The sequence below is a fragment of the Punica granatum genome, chromosome 1, assembly GCF_007655135.1.
Source record: "Punica granatum isolate Tunisia-2019 chromosome 1, ASM765513v2, whole genome shotgun sequence".
Lineage (NCBI taxonomy): Eukaryota > Viridiplantae > Streptophyta > Magnoliopsida > Myrtales > Lythraceae > Punica > Punica granatum.
In genome coordinates, this window is record NC_045127.1 from 48,393,302 (window position 1) to 48,414,356 (window position 21,055).

The window sequence follows — 21,055 nt, forward strand, 5'->3', positions numbered from 1 at the left end:
GTTCGGTTTGGCAGGCCTGGTCTTGGGCTTGGGCTTGAGTTTGGGCTTTGAATGCTCCAATCTAATCTGCAAAATAATGATAAATACTGGAATTGACATTCCACCTTTACTCTTTTTTTTTTTCCTTTTTTTTTTAATATTAGTGGTAGGAGGATACATCGATGTCGGCATAACCCTCAAATACACATAGCAAGTGAGGATTCGTGTCCAAATAAAAACCAAAATGGCTGTTGCGATAAAAATATATTGATGCAAGTACACATTATCGAACTAATAATATAGAGCGAATAAAAGTATCGTCTCGAAGAGACTGATCTAGATCTCATATTTTTGATAGGCGATAATTGAGCATTTCGTATAGAAGTTATTATGTCACCAATAGTGTCCCTGCCGTATCAAAATCGTCACAATTAGCTTTTATCTAGACGATCAATTTTTGACAAGTGGATTAAACTAAATCTCACAATTAAAGTTAAGCGACAAAGTAAATACAAGTAAAATCGATGGAGAAACGTAATCTTTCTACATCGATTCTTCTCTCTCTATTCTATCAAATTTTCAAATTACTAACCTAGGTTCTATAATCTTTCTACTCCTCTTCCGAGCGCTGCATAAACGTATCCATGTATCGAATTAACTACTCTATTACTAGGCAATTAATAAGCGGGAACCCATTAATCATCAACCCTAATTGACTATTTAAGGCGTTCGGGTATATTCATATCCCTCACATAAATTAGTCGATTTTCCAACTCATACTAATCTTAGGCTATCCTATTAACGAGTTAACTAGAATCCTCTTCCGAGCCCATCTAGATTTCTTGATCAATTCAACTGGTGGCCAATAAATTGAAAGCATTAAGTTCGAGATAAGATAAGCAATCCAATTGAATTCAATAAAAATAGTAAGAGAAATAATAATTCTATATAAAAGTACTAGGTTCCATTGAAGTTTTAGAAAACGAGTTTAGTTCATGATTGATGGAGTGACAATCCAAACACTAGAATCGAAATTCTCCTAGCTTGGTAACCCATGCTCGCCTCTGCGTTGGACGTCAAAACCACACCTCTAGCAGCCTCTGCAGACGTTCAGATCTCTGCCTCCTAATCTCCCATAAATCTATCCCAACAAAATAGGAAAGTTTCCCCTTGGAAATCGAACTTGCCCGTCTTCAATTCAAAGAATATATTCATATATACCCTGAATAATATCAAGCAGCTTTTGTTTGATTTTAAAATAAAAAATTTTACTATACTCAACTCAATTCTATTCTTCATTTTGTTCAAATGACAAAGGAAACTGAAACACCTTTCAGACTCAAGCTTTTCATTTCCCATTTTTACTGGAATCCATGCAAACCGGCAAGAGACTCTAACCAAGAGTTGGAGCAAGCCAGTGTACGATAATTATAATGTGCTTGTGTGATATATATTCACATATAATCTCCTTTGTCTTTTATTCCAAAAGATCCATCCGATATTGTTGTTCTTGTAATTTTTTTTTCGTGCATGTCACCATGTACTCATTTTTATGTAACGATAATAAAATCTTCATTAGTTCCGGAAAAGAAAAAGGCATTTTTATTGATTAACAAAAGAATTTGACTTTGCTTTGCTGAGCTGAGACTCCCTTTAGCAAACATTTCTATACAATCGTCTCTGCACTAATCAAATCTTCTCCTTCCCTTCCCCCCACCAGACAGCTTCACAGCATCAAACGGACAAGACAACGGAGAATAGAGAAATTAATAAAAATAATTCATAGAAAAAAAGAAGGAAAAACAGAGAGCCTTGCTTGAGCATGGAATTCTATACTAGGGGCCTTGTTTCTTCTTCCCCAGCTTCACCTTTTCCGGAAATTTCGGTCTCTCCTCCTCTACGCGACGATCTCTCCGGCTTCTGACCTCCATCATTGGATACTGCCGCGCTTCTCCTTGATGGAGGCGGCTTGTTCTCGGGTACCATCTTCAGCACGATTCCCATTCCAATAAGCAGAAGCCCTGTCGCGTGTTGCTCGGTCAGCGGTTTTGTGAATATCACGTAAGACAGCAGCAGGGTCACGGCTTTTCTAGCAGTCGTCACCTACATTAATCGAATAAACAATACAAAGCGAAATTCAGATGATTTTCAGGAGTGAGTTCGTTTGTTTTTGAATCATTAATTTTTAAGAGATTTTTTTACCATTGCAGTGGTTGCAGCTCCGAAGAGGGCGATGAGGGATAAAACTGAGATCTGCCCGATGAAAGTGGCCATTGCCTCAAAAACTAATACCCCGTAAACATATGGATGCTGGCGAGCAAACAATATATAAATTAGAGACGTCATACTGCACTGCTGCTCACAAAGTAGCATCAGTTCAAAAGTTCATCCTCTGTTCTATTTTCCCATTCGATCTACCCAGGAACCACGTTAAGTTTTGTATTTCAATGCACGTATCTCATTCCAAAAGTTTCACGATCACTACATAATGTTCTATTTAGTGATCTGCTAGAAATTCGTATCTTTTAGGCTACTCCACCACCTCAACCTTCTGTTCTAAGGTGAGACATCTCTTTCGCATATGTGGAAATAGGGACTGAATGGAATATTCCATTGAATAAGTCAATTGCCTGGCAGGAAGGATCAGGCACATTTTCTTTCCTTAATAATTTGATTAACTTATAAATTTTTGACTCATACAACGGAAAGAGACTTGTTCTAGTTGCAATTATAATATTATGTTTATTAAAAAGAAGTAAAAGAATGATAAGGAGATGAACATACAAGAAATTTTCACATAAACAGAGAAACCGAGGAGTTTTGTCTACCTGAGAACAAGAACTCCAGGCCTTGAACAGCTCTCCTGTCAGTAACATCGGAGGAATCAGAAAAGGCAAACCTACTAAGGTGGAGCAGAACAGCATCTCCATCTGCAGATTAAAAATATTATCAGTCATCGCTGTGTAGGAAAAGAGATAACAGAACTTTTATATGAAATGGAACGAAGATTGCCTGTGTGGTCTCGGTATTCACGGTAAAGATAGCTTCTTGCAGATTCCCGAGAAATGAGTCGAAGACCAAAGCAGCAGTAATCATAAGAACACCAATCAAGCTGAAGTTTGGAGAGGACTGAGCATCTGCCAAGGTGAAGAGGATCAGACCAGCCACTAGGAGCAGGGCAGAGATGTATTCTTGAGCTGGGTACTTCCTTCTCAGCCCAGGGATGAAAGCCCCCATCACCATGACTGGCAAAACCTGAAATTTCCAAAAAGAACATAGCATAATTCTATGTCCCTTCAGATAATGGAAAATAATATGCACGGCATGCTTCTTGGCCTATGTGTTCGCAACATCTAGAAAATTATTAACTTGCTTTCAAATTTTATCTCCAACAAATCATAGTAACAAAAAGTGTTAGGAGATACATATAAGTTACAATTTTCATGAAAATTTCGAGGCCTTTTCACAGAAACACACCCAGGGAAGCCCCCCACGGACTGAACACTCAACAGATTGCTTTATCTGGACTATTTGTGGGCAGAAATTGAGACAAGGAAAAGACACTCCTTACCCAACATCCTAGACAAACATCCAAAGAGTAGGCAGTACCCTAAAAAATTTAGGCAGAGCAACGTGGTGTTACCTTTGTGGATTTAAACATGATTTGAGCAGGGTAATTGAGGAAAGCCAAAGAACCCTTTGTTAATCCACTAGAACCCATAAGAACTGCAGAAAGTTTCACATAGGTTTTCCACGGGTTCACCATTTGCTTCGTGGTGAAACCCTGTAAGTAGATGAGCAACAGGTACACAAATCCTTGTACAAAAGTGAAATACCACCCATAGCTGTAAAGGAAAAGCAGAGAATTAACATAAGATCAGTAAGAGTACACATGAAGCACCCAAATTTATGAACACACATGCAAGAAACGTAAAGCGGCAGTCGGATTCACAGCACGGACTAGAGAGGGGTACCTGAATTGAAGCCGATTATAGACGTACTCCTGAAACCACCAAGAGGAGATTGTAAATAAAGGAGCACAGTAAAAGTGGCAATGACATTGTCAACATGAAAACCCAACATAAGTAAAAAATAGTAAAATCATATGGATAAATAGACAATCAACCGACTACCCCAGTGTTTGTGTGTGATCATTTGAATCTGGACCAAGCAATAAGCTCATCGGGACCATTCTACACGAGGTTTTTGGCCCAGTAAATCAGGAATAGACAAGAATTTTGACTCCAGTTCCCGCTAGGGAGATGGAATTGGTGAACAACTTTTTGTGCATTAAGGGCTGGAACAGCTAAAAATTTCCAAGGATTCGATCCAAAGGCGGTCACAAGTCTAGCGGACCAAACTCTGGAGAAACCAAGCACAATTCCAAGGAAACCCCACCTGCTGAACGGGCCCGGAGGTGTGGGGGCGATACCTGAACTCATCGAATTTGTCGGGTTCGTTCAATCTATCATCAAAATTTTCTAAGGTTGATCCCAAAAAAAAATAAAAATCAGACACCCGACTCCTTATGCTTGGCTTGCCTCCTCAGACTTCGTTTTCCCCATTCAGTGTAATCCTGATTCCACCCCTATGATCCGTTCGTACTGAGTTTTTGAAGATTGTAAGCACAAAACACTATCAATCATGGCAAACAAGAGAAGAAAGGGTCATTCGAGCGGCATGCAGGAGAGGAAAAATCAGTGACCTCACAGACGCCATTGACCAGGTAGCCGAAGAAGAACCCGGAGGAGCAGATGAGGAACTGCTGCCAGCGGGGGCGATCAGACAGCGAAATCCCAAACAAGGTCCTGGGCTGCTCCTCGTTCTTCATGTTATCTCTTCCTCGCCCACCTCGGCCTTCCCTGGTCCCCTCCCCTGTTCTCCGCTCGACAGAAGAACAGAACACTGACAGACACCGACGGAGCAGAGGAACCAAACGAAAAGGGGGGCCTCTCGAGAATCGGGCCTTGCTTGCTCTACACCTGCATGTCGCTTTTACCACTCGGAGATATGAAGGATTTCGCGGCAATGGAATTGCAATAAAAAAATGGGAAAAAGGCCAGATTTTTTCATGAACAAGAAAAGTATCCCATACGGGTCCTTTTAAGAGAGGTTTCTTGTTCTGGGTTTATGGCGTTACGGGCTAATGGCGGAAGGTCTTGGGAGCAGCAGAGAGGAGGAGGAAGAAGAAGAAGAGCGGAGACTAGAGAGGGAAATCACGAGTCGCGCGCTTCTTCCTCTTGTGCTTGATTCTTCGTAAGGTTGCCGAAATATTTTCCAAAATATCATTTTTTTTTCTTATTTAATTTCCTGGAATATCGCCATCATCAACTCTCTCTCTCTCTCTCTCTCTCTCTCTCTCTCGTGTGGGTTACGCGCCGTCTGGTTCACGTTGAGCTGCCGCCATTGGAGGCCCCGCGAGCTCGCCTGCCTCGAAAGGGTGCGTGCTGACCGAGAGAAGAAACGCATCAGAGGACTCACTCGATGTTGTTGCGCCCCTGGCTGCGGCCCCCCCCCCACCCCCATGTGTGCACCCAAAATATATATGTACACCTTGATGTTTTTGTTTTGTTTTTATTTTATTTTTTTTCCTTGGGATAATCCGTATCTGTATCCATGACCCGATGGATATACATCCACACGTTGATGGACGATATTGAAGTTGGACCGATTCGACCATGAAATGAATGGTAATGGCGGAGTGAAATCCTCGTGCACGCTTTACACATGTTGTGCAGATAATGTGACATCATGTTTGTGTATGAATTTTTGTTAAGTAATTAAACATGATTTTTATTTCTTTCCCTCGGGTAAGGTTTTGTCTATGGTACGGGCTCATTCATCATGTGGATGTTATTACTATAAGAAGTTTCAATAGATGTGCTAATTAAGGAATTTCTGACGAGCTAGAATCGACTAATTGGGCGATTCATTTTAATTTATTTCCCCAAATGAAATGTGGCATTATTATATTATTTATGAAGGGCATGGGGAACAACTTGTCATTAATTGGCCACATAAATTATAGCGAATACAAACCACAGGGTTTGATCAATTTGCTAACCATGCTGTCAAAAGAGAGAGTTTTTACCTGTATTGTAAGGGATTAAAATTCATTGAAATTATTCAATAGCTAAAAAGAATTAACGATTAAGTGAAAATTACTCTTAATTCATTAGCAGAAATTATCTCATAACCTCACTGTGAAAAAAATATAGAAAACAGTAAACGTAATGTTTGAATGAAATATGTGGAAGTAATTGCATAATCTTCGAAAAGTTTTGTTATTAAGGTAGTCGATACTGTGCATCAGGGGTGGAGACCCGCGCCGAAATTTGATTTTTTTTTTTTAAATTTTTTGCCTCAAAAAGTATAATTATTTAAGGTTTTTTCGATATAAAATTAATATATTTACCCCTGTCAAAAAATTATTTATGCATTATTTATATCAATTTATACTTCTGTCCTTGCTCGATAAAAATCCTGGGTTCGTGTCTAGTGAGTATTTGTATAAGTCGCACAACGTTCCAGTTGACCATGCAGAAATAATTTAGTTCTTTTTAAGCATTTCGAGGAGGATATTTAATTATCTGCAACGTAGGGACGAAGTCTAAATTTTTTATTGCAAGTCAACTTCATCTGGTCAGACAATTTGTTTCGCCAAAGCCAGCTGATGAAATGCATCTTAATTTGGACTTTAAGAGATTGACTGTATATTAAGCAAAATATTATCTATTTTATGATGAAGAAAAATTAGCCAGTGGCCATGTTATCATCAAGTCTAAAGTCTCATAATAAGAACATACGAATGATCACTTTTATAAGTCACTACGTCAAGATCCTTAAAACTTCCGATGCAATTAAAGCGGTGTCAAATGAGCCAAGAGAAACATAAAAATAATAACCATGTTAGCTGATTATATTATCCTTATTCATTTTGGAAACGCAAATCATATCAGATATTTATTACATGTAATATAACCAAAAAGGGGACACTGAATAGTTGACATCAACATACAATGTGCATGTTTTACCGAACAAAAATTTATCTTCAAATATAAATTCAACTTAAAGTTGGAGGGATATATATGAAAATCACAAAAACTTGTACATGTACTGTGAACATATATTTATATTCAATGAGAAAATTAAGAGCAAAAAGAAGTAGAACCGGCCAGCCGGTGATTATATTTTACTGAACAAAATCATTTTGGCATTTTATGCTCTTCTTGTGCGTACATTTGCCGACTACAGACAAACGATAGTAAGAGACGAGCAAGGCAAAAAAATTCAGTCAATAATATTTTCTTATGATAGAAGTGTAAAAAATGATATTAGTAATATTTGAAAGTATAAAATATTTACATATTAATATCACATGACTTATTTTAAAATTGATATGACACTCTAAATTTAAAATTGTCTTAGGTTAATAAAATATAGACATAGAAAAAAAATGAGAAACTTAATTAGATAACATGATAAGAAAATATAAAATTATTAAAGTTTATATGAAATATCAAATATAGAGATATAATTAATTTTATAAAAATTAAAATATTAATATATGCTTTGTAGATATATTTATACCATATCTATTTGTATTACACACAGAATTGCCACTATATTTATTAGGATATAATTCTACTCAATTCCTTTGCAATAAGTATCTCATATTTTTTTATATGTTACTATTATAGATTGTCCTGATTGCAACATATTTCATTTGGTCCCAATATCTTTTGGACACATGATATCATGCTAGAATGTACTCAAATATTATGAGAATTCTTTATTTTTGTGTAAAAATTACGAGGATTCTTTTATTTAATAATTATAAAAAGCAAAAAGTATATGACCCATGGGGTGCATTATAGCGTTTGAAATATGCACCACATTATAATAATACAATAACTCTATAAGTATGAAATATTATAATTTTTATTTTTATTAAGTACAAATTTAATTGAAAACTCATCGTTGAAAACACCATTAATTTTAAATGATTTTCGAAATTCATTTAAAACATTTCACGACTACGACCAACCCAAGCAAAGATTGCTAATATGCTAGAGTAACCTTGCAATTTACCAATAATTGGTGGCAACTTAAAATAAAAATTTTATATTTAGGCAAATAAATTATTAAAATATAGATATATAAGCCTTAGATGAGATTATAAACTAATACATCAAAAAATCAAAATAAAAAAGTAAAAAATTATTAACTTGACGCGTGTCCACTCAAACAAGAGATGCGTTTTATTTATAGATAGATAGATATATTATAGACAGATAGATTTTTAGATTTTAGATTTTAGATATAGATATTTATAATTTTCTTGCTGTAGTTCCATTACTCGTATCAAATAGTCTTTAAAATAATTATAGTCTATGGCAAATGATGATAAATTAGCCACAATTTGCGTCGTTGCATATGGTAATCTGATTCAATATCGACTATGACTTTAAACTGATTACAAATAAACTGTATTCCATATGAAGTTATAGATTTCCTACCTACTCAGAATCACCTCATTGACCATAAAATTCTGGTGTTTCTAGATGGTTGAGAGGATTTCTTTTTTGGGTCTTAATATCGAGTCGTCTAAACTGGTTAAATGTCTTTATTTATCCTATTCGTAATGGCGTAAAATTGTGACGTTATTTACTATGATGTCTATGATTTATATGCTAAACGTTCATCTATACCATATAATAGCAAAAGTACAAAATGAGAATGCGCATCGAGCGCTTAAATTATATCGATGGAATAATATTTGCTCATCGAATTGTGTCGAGATGGACAGTGACGAACGAAATGTACACATGAAAAGTCAAAATTTGGAATTAGTTCAGATTCCCTTAATTTCGAATTCTACGAAAACTTTGGTGTTGCACACAATTTCCAATGCAAATTGTTATTCAACTTACTTATAATCGATTTATCATTTGTCTTCTTCTTTTTATTTATTTATTATAAGATAGGCCCACAACTTAATACAATGAAGTATAATCGTAATAACCAATAAAATAATACTGATATTAAATTTGGAATCTCTTGATTACTAATCGAACGCGTACGCGTACGCCACAGTGCTACACCTTTTTTAACACTACCGAAAAAAAACTTAGGTATTATCATTACTAGAAACGCATGCCGCTCCTTCGCGGCAGATTAATTTTACGAAGTACAAAATTCTTTAGAATAAAGATCGACGGAAACTCTATCACATTAACAGTTGTGAAATACTCTCTAATTTATATACCGAAAGTACCTCATAAGGATAATTTTTCTTTTTCTAATTAATTGTAACTTTGTTAGTTTTTCTTTTTCATGTTTCTTATTTACAATATAATGACACTAATATTACTCAAAATCTCTTAACAAATATGCAAATTATATTGTACAAAATATTACAGAATCTTTTGACATCTCAAATTTTAACTTATATTCGAGTAACTTAAATTTAATTTGCTAAAGAAAAATCATTTTCACTTTAAAGAGCAATCTTATTTCGTTTAGTTTACTAAATACAAAATCTTACGGTATATTCTTTTCATGATTACTGAAGCAAGAATAAAAATGAATTTGATCACTAAAATTTTATTATTCACCACTATGCATTATTACATTTGAAGGGGAAGAAAATCTATAAAAAAGAAAATTTGACAGGCAATATTACAGATTATAAATTAATATTAATTAATTAATAGTACTAAAGGAAGACTTGGGCTATGCGCGGATTATACCTAATTCCCTTTTGAAAATTATACCAGCTCTAAGTTAATATTTTGAGAAAAAAATATTTTTAAGGTCATTTTAATTCTTCTAAGAATGATATAGCCCCAACCAGTATCATTTATAGTCTGAGTAAATTATATTAATACATGAAAACATAGGTCTTTTTAATGAAAATTATGAAGCCATAAAATTAGCAAGGATATATATATATATATAAAACCGAAATGATAGGGAAGTGGTGACGCTGAAGAGAGAAAACGGAGAGAAGGGAATAGAGGGAGATAATTGTGACAATAGTGGTTAAGAATATATAAATTTATTAATTTGTCATCATCCTCAGTCGGTCGTTGGTATTTAATTATGTTATTTCGATATGGAAAAAATGGCCAGGAGATTAACTAATTTCCATACTTCTCCAATATATAATGTAAATATGGAGATATATAGGAGTCAAGTTGTGAAAAATAAAAAGGATTCAATAAATATCAAAATTAGTGATTTTAATAGTGAAAAAAAAACTGAATAGATTATTAATGGATAAAAGAAAGAATGGTCGAAATTGCGCCGCTTATCAGGCAAAGGAGAGTTTTCTTTTTTAACAAAGACGCCCATGGGCTTAATTTTTAAAAAAATTGAAATCTTAATAACTAATAAAATCATAAATAGTCCCATCACGAATATCGAATCTGTAATTTCTTGATTGATGAGTGATTGCATGTGCCATTATATGATACCCTCTTTTTCATAAAGAGTGACATTTTATTTTTTCTATAATCTTTTTTCGGTTACAAGAGAAGTCCATGAGTAAAATATAATGAAATATAAATATTAAATATGTAATAAAAGTAAAGACACGGATAGTCTCACCTAAATATCATACTCCAAACCTCTTAGTTACTAGACGAGAGCCGTGCGTCACTACTCTACTTCTTCTTCGATGAAATTCCCTCTTTAACTGTAAGTATATAGAGCACTCTGGATTAAGAAAATTCATAATTCAAATTTTTTGGGTATAAAATTCCAGGTTTTCGGGTTTTTAAACCTAGTCTAATTCCTTCTTAGACTGCTCCAATCAACTTCTCTATGCTAGATCTAGCGCATTAACATGAATTACTTCTTAAGAGATCCCGAACCCGGGACTTCTTCTTTATTTATTTATTTATTTATTTTAAGTTGGATACGGAACAAACGCGCAAAGTTAAGCTGAACCCGAGACCTTAAATGACGAGACAAGGGACATTATCTTCTTTTCGTCATTTTGGAGTTCATAAACTGAAATTGGAAAAAAAAATTAATAACAATAATAGGAGAGGCTAATTGAATTCCTGAAGCATTTTTCTGTCAGATTCGAGCGAGATTGACTCATTTATTGAAGAAAAGGATCAGTTTCAAGTTCAACCCGAGCCAGAATGAGAGCTAAATACGAGATATAACTAACACACGCTATTAGATATTCGCCCAACATTACTTAATAAACTAAGGACAAGGTGAGATCACTCTTTCCTGTTGCATAGTTACCGCTCTTAGCGAGGTCACCCCGTGGCACCGTACTAATCAAAGTGATGTGGAAATATCTTCAGGTTGCTCTTTGAGGTCCGACTACTATTGGAGACCTTAGGAAGCCTCTTATGTCGGTCAATAATGTAGATGGTGATGCATGTAAGGAGTATATGAAAATCGATTGGGTTGTGGTGATGGACATGAAGGCCTTAATAGGCCATTATTAATCGATATGGGGCTTTTACAACGTTATATGCTATTACATGGACCAAAATTCACCAATGCATTAATTCTTTATTTGGATGGAGGAAAATGGAGGGAAAGGAAAGTGAGGGGAGGATGACTTTGTATAGAGTGTTTCAAATTTAGCATACAAGTGTCCCTCTCATCCCTTTCGGTACATTCTAAAACAGAGGGTAAATGTAATAAATCTTCACCATTTTTAACATTTTCATTTTAGCCGTGGTGAAGATCATAGCTTTATCGATGCCTTCATTAATATTGGTCTGAAACCCTTGAAGGGGCTTTTTCCTTTTCGAAGTCGAAGAGCCGAACTACAAGGAGGCATATAAGGAGGGGGTCCTTAATGCTTGTCTCCAGCTTCCCGCCCTTCTTCACTATGAACACAGTATTCATTCCCCAGCTTAAATGTCGTTCGAAATGACAGTGTCAAAACCTTACTCCTGAAAAAATAGCTTCTAGTTAGAAGAAATGGAAAGAAGACATACGAATATGAAACCTCTGTTCATGTTACAAGTGATCGACGTACCAAAATTGTTAGCGCGAAATGTGATTGCTATCCATCCATTCTTGGGGACCGAGAAAGTGTTTACCTCAGGCGGATCTACCAGATTATAGTCTTTCGGGTCCGTTTCATTGTTGAAATTCCTGTACCCTGATCCGACCACATAGAAAGAGTAACCGTGCAGATGCATCGGATGATCCGCTGAAGCATCCAAAACATTGATCCCCTGGAAAAAAGGCCTCCACTTCTTCATTGTAGTTCAAAACCTTAACCTTGGTTGCATGGAATGCACCTGTGGTATCCTTCGGAGGGTCATCCGCCGTGAAGTTGTAGAAGGCCAATGGCCAATCCAGAAAATTATCAGTATAATACCCACTAAGGTTCTTGCAATGAAGCAGCGCAGGTGGATTAGATAAATCGGGAATTCAATCAAAGACATATATAATGAAGTAAGGATTGTATTAGACGGAAACCTGTAATAGGCCATGAGGACGTCAGTCGAAGGATTTGGCCAACTCATATTGTTGAGGCTCGGTGCAAGCACAAATTCCGCGGAAGAACCATTGGCATTGTCAAACTGGACCTCATTCCCAGACACTACAATAAACATGGGTGTAGTGTTATTCTTCGGGCATCTATTGGATAGTCTTCATTGGCAAGGCTCTCAGTGCGACTTGTGAAACTAGAGGCAGCAACAAGGTCTTCGTACATTGGCAGGGTGTCCGATAAATATGGAGGCGAAGAATTCGTGTAGTTACCGATGTACTGAAGGATTGCAGTAGCATTTACTTTGTTATATCAAGTATCATCTGGCGTGATGTCGTCGAACTGTCTAGTAGCCATGTAGTAAAGGCCGAGAGACTGGTTGGCTGTGACTAGAATGTCCATCATTTGCCCTGGGCTTATCATCACGAAACTAGTGACAATGGGTTTTATGTATGCCCCGTCCATCCCGACCACCATGAGGTTGTGGTGACTATTGCGAAGAACATCTTGACATTCATGACCGCATGGACTAGGCGGATGAGATACGTATTTCCATAATCAACAGACCAACAATAAGTTGAATCTGCAGTATATGCAAGTGACAACAATCAGGAAAATAGATCCACGGTCCACTCCTTTATAGTACCCGAGAGATTATTGAAAAAGAAACTGGATGGATCCATTAATGATCTTTGGAAAATCACCGTGGCTATTGAAAGAAAACTCTCAAATCTTGTTTTACAATTTTTTCGGTGAGACTAATTTGGCTTAGGGATCGACATGGCATGCACAGTCCAGGAAGTGCTTCTTAAAATGCTACAATTATCGGGAAGGCATCAATCTTAAAGCATTTCTATTAGTGTTTTTTTGATCAAGCATCGTAATTTTGCTAAAACCAAAATTAGTAAAGAAAAATCGAGAGATTTTAGAGATCTGAGAGTTACTGAAATGGAGTTTTATATGGGCGTCAACTCGCTCCGGCTTTTATATGTTATACGTAATGTAATACTGAAAATTGATTGCATACCTCTAGAGCAGTTACAGAAGTCTCCAGGTTGTCCATTAATGGTGTAAGTGTCCGACCAAGAGGGCTTCTGGCCAGTAGCGAGGTCCACGGCCACAACCTCGTTAATGTCATCGTCTTTGTACCACGATGCTGCAATATATATATATATATATATATATATATATATATTTATAAAAGAAAAAAGGGAAAAATATATGTCATTCCACAACTTTTGTTTTTGTGTCGATTTTATCATAATCTATAACACAACATTTAGGGTGTAGTGTTAATTATAGCTTAACGTTAAATTTTCCTTGAAAATTAAACGGAAAGCTAATATGTGGCACATGTGGATGAATAGTGAGCCCAGACTTTTACCACATGCAGAACAACCCATATTTAGACTCGCCCGGTCTCTTTTTACCCACCGACTCCTTCCCCATCAATACTCGAATCTCTTTTCCGCCTCTTCACTACGGAATTACTTATTCTAAAAAATAACTACACTATCAATAGAATGAAAAAAAAATCACATACTAAACTTATTACAATTCATATAATGCACAATGGATGGAAATTTATTAAAAAAAAAAGTGAAGCTCATACCTATCAAATAAAATGCAAACCTTAATTCGTTTTCTTCTATGAGAACAAATGAGGTAGAAGTGTGAAGAGAGAGACTAGCAAGCTCGTGAGTGAAGAGGGGGAGAAGGGGCAAAATGCTGAACTGAAGAGAAATTTGGAGTTGCAGTGATGCGGAAGATGTGTGAAGAGGCGGGAATGAGATTCGGGTATTGATGATGAGAGAGTCAGGTGAGTAAAAGGACACCAGGCATGAATATGAGTAATTTCGCATGTGATAAGAGTCTAGGCCCACTATTCATCTAAGGTGTCCCGCATCAATTTTCTATTTAATTTTTACGAAAAATATCATAATTGATACTACACCCTAAACGATGTGCTACATAATGTAATTTTAAAATGTTGTGATAAAATTGATACAAAAGTAAAAGGTTGTGCTATGATTGATACTACACTCTAAATGATGTACTATATATAGTGTAATTTTTAAAAATTGTGATAAAATTGACACAAAAGCAAAAGGTAATGCTATGAAATATATTTTTCCCAAAGAACAAAAAAGAGTACTTCGTCGTTTTATTTTATTTTTTTAATTTGATAAAGGCAATATAAGGCATCGATATTATTATTAATAAATAAATAAAGAAACCACCCAAGGGAAAATTAGGCGGTTTACACTTTACTTCCTATCTATGCTCGGAATTACTATTTGCCCAGGCTCTAATTGAGAATCGTCATTTCATTATTTTCTTTTAATATCCACACAATTTCATCTCGTTGATTAGTCGGTCAACTTCGTATCTGCGATAATAAAAGGCTTTAATTGAAAATGGAAAAGAAGAAACAACACGGTTTTATGATAATTACATAAAGATTTTTATGTCGTGCGCGGCATGTGGAATCACAAACTCCACGTGCGGCTCACAAAATCATACCACATGTCCATGCTTAATCATAAAATTAACACCATTAGTTCTTGATTGCTTTTTAGTTATTTAATTAAAGAAGAAAATCATTCCAAACTTCTAAGAATTACAAGCTAAATATTATCATCGATTCCTTCTGGAAAAAAAAGAAAGAAGAGAAAAATCTGGCATTATTCATTAGCTGGCTAATATACAGAACTAGATTTAAAAGAATTCTAAAAATATGAATTTTACTCGGCAATACGATTTGCCTACATTTGGAGTAGAGATTATTCTTCCTACGGTTAATTCTCAAGTATTCATGTCCAATATTATGCAAATTAAATTGTGTAAAGCAATGGAACATCATTTTGTTCATGAAAAGCAAAGGATTTTTTTTCTCAATATCATTTCGTAGCATGAACTGCTCCGAAGATTTGTTTTCATGATTCTCAGCTTTCTTTTTGGGTGAAACCGCCTTGGCATTTGATGGAGCCAAAGATAATATAAACGAGTCTTTCTCTGTGGGCTTCTCTTCGTTGTTCTAGCTTGGTCGGGATGTAGCGATGTCTTATGTTAACACATTATTAAGGTCTAGGGTTCGAGTCTTGAGAATGAAAAAAAATCTTGATTGTAAGAGTTTTACTTTTTAGTGGACCAAATGAATTGAACTGAATTAGTCAGGTGCCGTCGGACTTCTGAATACTTTTTCATACATAGAAGAAAATGACTGTTGTGAGTGCATGCAAATGCTGAAGTTGAGAGTTCTCCCCCTTTCTAAGATCATTAGCAAGTTACTAGTCTCAAACTATGCGCTCGACTGTTAGGAGTTCATGGATGATGCGTGTTTTCCTCTCTAATGGTTTTTATATTTAATTTGGTTGCTTGTCGTTAGTGTGTTTTTTTTTTATACGTAAATCTTGAAATCCGAAAACTGAATAGGCCATGACTAATCCAACTCGAGTCGAGTTAGTCTATTAAGAGATAAAACTTTCCCAACATGAATATTTTCAATTCACTATATTCAAACTCGTGACTTTATCTAAGGTGAACAAATACAAAACAGCTTGACCAACTGATATTGGATATCAACCTTTTTATCCTGCTCTCCGGTTCTTCCTAAGTTGTTTACTTAGCTTTGAGTCTGACTCACGGACTCTGTTCTTGATTTTGTACATTTGAACGGATTGGTTTTTGTGCTCCGTATAGTTGTGTTTTTTTAAATAGATGCACCACACGTATAAAATAAAAACTTGAAAGTATGGAATAATAATAATATAGAGGATAAGCTTCATTAGCCTGGTGAACTTATGGAGCAAGATCTCACTCATTTTGAACTCGACTTGGACTCACTCGCTCGATTGGAAGCCTAATCCTCAGCTCGAGCTCCACTTGAGGCCATGATGCCAAGTTGAATTAGAACCAAAGTTCTATAATATGAACAGCTCAATCACATTCATGAAGACATCTACGAGCAAGGATGAACAAACATTTGGATCTTCGTTTCCTTAAACATAAGAAGCATTATTTTTCTTGTACACCAATGAAAAGAAGTGTTATTTTTCATTACCAGGACCGAAACAAGAAAGTGTAATTTTCCTTCTTCAAATAGACAACGTTCTTCAATTCAACATGGGCTGGGTTTCAAAGTCTAGAAAGAATCGATATCCTGACCATTTCAATCTCAATGTAACCTACAGAAATGTGCAGCTTAGTGGCCCGTTCGTACAAAAGTGCTCTCTCATTTATGTAGGTAAATAAATATGTTATACTTTTCTATCTTTTATGAGAATTTTCCAAAAATTTGGAAAATTTCCTCAAAATAAACATGCCATTAAATATTTTGGTTCTAAATCTTTGCTTTTAAAAACAAATACAATATATGTCTCTATACATGATATTGTTTGTCTCTAAATCATCGCTTTCAGGGACAAATAAAAATGTCTCTCTATATCATGCATTATTTGCCTCAAATATAATTAGTTTAAAAAAGTTTTTTATTGACTTAAAATAATATGGTTAATATTTGAGTAACAGTGACTAATTTATACACCTTTAAAGTGTACCAATGTATTTAAAGTACAAAATATAGAGTTGTTAAATTGAGTTGAAAACTTTTATTTTTGAAGGTAAAAATATTATACTAATTAAAAATAAAGAATCTTATAATTAGTTATTTTTATTTTTTTCACTTTCTCGTCTTCTTCATTTTTTCTTTTCGTAGAACCACTTCTCTTATATTTATATTTATATATATATATATATATATTCTTTATTCGTTCTTCTTTTGAATGTAAATATTTTCTCTTGTTATACTTTGCATATTCTTCTCAATTCTTTCTCCTCTCACCATATCTTGATTCTTTTGACCTTTTCGCTGGATCAACAAATTATTTACAAAAATTATATTTGAAGTTTTTCTATAGAATTAGAAATGGAAGTCAAAAGGTTTTCTTAAAAATAAATTCTCACAAAATAATTGATTGGAATAGATATACTTTTTCGTGGGTTACTTTTAAAAAGGTATAACTATAAATATAAAATAATAATGATTTTATTTAAAATGTAAAAATTATTACTAAAATGTGGTAAATAATAAAAGTCGCAAATTTAAACAAATAAGCAACATTAGTTAAGGCGATGTTATACTAAATTGAAGGTCAATGATTTGAATCTCTTTATTGTAGAATTAATTATGTTGGTGGATTGAGTTGGTTCGTTTGACTTAAGAACCACCACTTGGTTCATGTGAAAAATTTTACTTTTGTAAAACTTGATACTTTTTGCTTATTTTTAGAGCCAATTCATTCGTCTTTAATTTCATTAATTATAAGCAAATAAAAATTTAATTCAAATTTGTCTCTATAGACATATAGAGACGACATCAACAGAGTCAATTACTCTATCTTTAAAAGTTTTATTGACAAATAATTGGCCTTAAATTACTTTTTACCAGTTCACTTGTAGTCTGTTGGTGAGCCATAGTCTTCTATGTCCCTTTAGAGGTTCGAGTATGATAGAAGAGGAGGAGGTGGGACAAATAATTGGCCTGTAGAGGGATATAATATATACTCTTTCAATAGATCATTTATATTGTATTGAATGATTATCGTAAAATCTAATATTTCGAGATTAATATAGTCACAGTACAATTAACATTAATAACTTTCAATTATCATAATGATCGAAATGATGCGTGAAAAGGCTTCAAATGTTTTAAGAGATTGTGACGTCTCCTTTAAAAAAAGAAGATTTGTCGAGATATCAAAATGTTAACGCAACTAAGTAGAATAACAAAGGAGCTCTTTAATTCCGAAATATGATTCCCGAGTATGTACTTGGGCACACACTATAATACAATTGAATCATGGCTCAGACTATGAAACAGCCTTTTTTTTCGGTGGAAAATTTATGCGACACCATAAATAACCACAATTCTTGATTTCCTTTGCCCACATTTATTTCCAATTTCCCTAATCCGATATATTAATTGATCCTACCAAGTGGAGTGATTCCATATTGAAACATCTGAATCATACAAGGAGTCACCGTCCCAGTGATTCGAACTCTCCTCCAACACAATCGGCGGCGGCGCCACCATTAGCCCCTCCGCCATGTCCACCAGCAGCCCCGGCAAGGAGAAAATGGCCTCCTCATCCAAGTAATAGCGGCATCCCGCTCCTCCATTTTCCGGTGAACGCTCATTGGCCATCGTATGCCGGTCCTCCTCGGCTCTCAAATCAGCGCTGCCGCTGCTCGACTCTGCGTCCGACACCGCCTCCTCGTGCTTCAGGCCACTGCTGGAGGAGGAGGCTCCCTCCTGGCGAGCCTGCCGAAACACTTCTGCAGCCTCAATGGCCGCCGCCCTGATATCGGCATCAGAGGCTGAGCTCGGGATGGGAAGCCGCCACGCGGAGTCGGCGAAGTTGAGGCAGGCGGAGCGACCGCGGAGGGCGAGGACAGCCACATCATGGGCCCGGGCAGCCATCTCAGGGGCCGGGTAGGTACCAAGCCAGAGCCGGGACTTCCCGTTCCGGAGCTCGCACACCCACTTGTCCCCGCCCCGCCGCCTCACGCCACGGTACACTGGGTGGCGCGTCTCCTTGAACTTCTTCCGTCCCGCCCGCTTCTTTGGTTGCGTCGAGGCCAGCAAGTACGTCTCCTCCGATCCCGCTTTGGATCCCAACCCGATTTCCGTTGACCGATCCATTGGACTTATTGATCAAAGTTGTTGTGTAATTGATTTTCGATTTGAGTTTTGAGTGTGAGGGGAGTGAGTAAAGGGAGAGTGGCACTTATAGGTATGGTTTTCTTATGGATAATATCATTGAATAGAGGGGGGCACGTGGGGGAATCAGTCCGGACGCGAACACGGAATCAGCTATCTGTCACTGTCAGGTGACCGTGAGGGGGGACTTTCCCACGGTTTGGACGAGGAGGTTAAGGAGCCGTCTGGGGATTGGACTTTTCCGCTTCCTGCTCCAGCAAGCGGATTTACTTTGCTGGGGCTGCTGGACTCTTTGGATTCTTTGTGGTCTCACTCAACCAGTCAGAGGAGTTTGACGTCACTTACTCGAACGATACTCACTCGAATTCATTCAGATAATTTAACACACGTTACCTTTCGAATTCGACTCTCCTAAATAAAAAGAATTCACTATCGAAAGAATTTTACACATTTATGAGTCGATTCAATTTATAATTGGACTAGTCGAGTTTTATTAAATTTCTAAATATATACGGTGATTCGTATGAAGAAAGCAAGTCAGAAGGACAGGAGAACAGTATGATACTGATAGTGACGTAACAATTTTTAGTAATTTTGATTGTCGGGTACGTTAAAATATTGCGTGGTATACTTTTTAGTCTACCAAGTGATGATGGTGTCGATGATGGTTTTTGAATCTTCTCTTTCATGCTGGCAAGTTAGGCTTGGTTTGTTTTTCGAATTATAATTTTCTTCAACTCAATTCAATTTTATTTTTCCATCAATTCAACAATACAATTATTACTTTTTATCTTTTTATTTAATTTAATAATAAATTTTCTATCTAATTTCACATCTATATCAATATATTAATTTTTTAATGATAAATTTTCCATCTACTTTCACACACACACATATATATATATATACGAACATACATATATTCTCACACATCAATATATTTGTCAATACTTGCAATCATTGCACAAAATCAAGTTCAGTTGGATCATTATCCAACTCAAAAATCAAATGCAAGCTTAACATCTAGCTATGAAATTTTTTTAGAGATGATTGTTTTGTCAAATTTTAAACATGTGCTAAATGTACCAAAAAATTCACCCCAAGTTAATTGATGAAATTCCAGAGTTTTTCAGAGTTTTCGTGATCACCATTCGTAAAATGTAATTGCTGTTATTGTTGATTGAAAAATTGATAACACATGTAATTTGGCTACAAGAAGTAAAATTCTCTATTTATTGAAAAATTCTTCGTTGATCCCCCATCACATGCCACGAATCAAATTATAATGAATGATGAACACAGTTTGTTGCAGTTGCATAAATCACATTCGGAACTATGAGGTTCTGGGATCCATCCTCGTAAATTGGGACTTCCTGCGCCAGAGACCTCTCTTATAACTAAAGATAAATGATAACAAATAGTTAGAAAGATTATGAATCATTTGAATAATTGTTATATAATTTAATTTATTTTATTTTTACAAGGTTATTGGTTTTTGCACCACGTTACTGTAAAGTAAGAATATGTGAGTTTTTTTTTTCTATCTTAGAAATTAATAAGAACTAGATGAAAGGCTTGTGCATTTGGGCGGGTTAGAGTTACTAATAAAATAAAATAATTGATATTCTATATTTGAAACAATAATTAATACCATAATAGTTTTTTTAACTGCAAGTCACAAAGTAAGAGTCCAACTAATTTTTTTCTATCGGCTAGAGAGTTCTTTATCATAAGGTTTGAGGACATGTATCCTTGTTAGTGTATAAATTTAGCTTTTCATACTAGAGAGCGTGACATATAATTGAATTGATTTTTTCTTTTGAGATTACAAATTAAAATTTTCAATTTTTACAATTGAGCATGGAAGTACTATCTTACAA

General features: G+C 35.6%; 2 protein-coding genes across 2 annotated transcripts; both read right to left on the bottom strand.

The window, feature by feature from the left end:
- Positions 1 to 1,554: 1,554 nt before the first annotated feature.
- On the bottom strand, positions 1,555 to 5,484 carry LOC116192511 (UDP-galactose/UDP-glucose transporter 2-like). The gene is made up of 7 exons (XM_031521069.1): positions 4,685 to 5,484; positions 3,954 to 3,982; positions 3,623 to 3,824; positions 2,992 to 3,234; positions 2,808 to 2,909; positions 2,182 to 2,289; positions 1,555 to 2,082 (listed from the first exon to the last, which is right to left on the bottom strand). Exons 1-7 carry the CDS (start codon positions 4,808 to 4,810, stop codon positions 1,810 to 1,812), a joined length of 1,083 nt encoding a protein of 360 aa, XP_031376929.1. The 5' UTR covers positions 4,811 to 5,484; the 3' UTR covers positions 1,555 to 1,809.
- Positions 5,485 to 18,233: 12,749 nt separating this feature from the next.
- LOC116211181 (dehydration-responsive element-binding protein 1D-like) lies at positions 18,234 to 19,228 on the bottom strand. Its single transcript, XM_031545436.1, has one exon. It carries the CDS (start codon positions 19,155 to 19,157, stop codon positions 18,444 to 18,446), a length of 714 nt encoding a protein of 237 aa, XP_031401296.1. The 5' UTR covers positions 19,158 to 19,228; the 3' UTR covers positions 18,234 to 18,443.
- Positions 19,229 to 21,055: the final 1,827 nt, after the last annotated feature.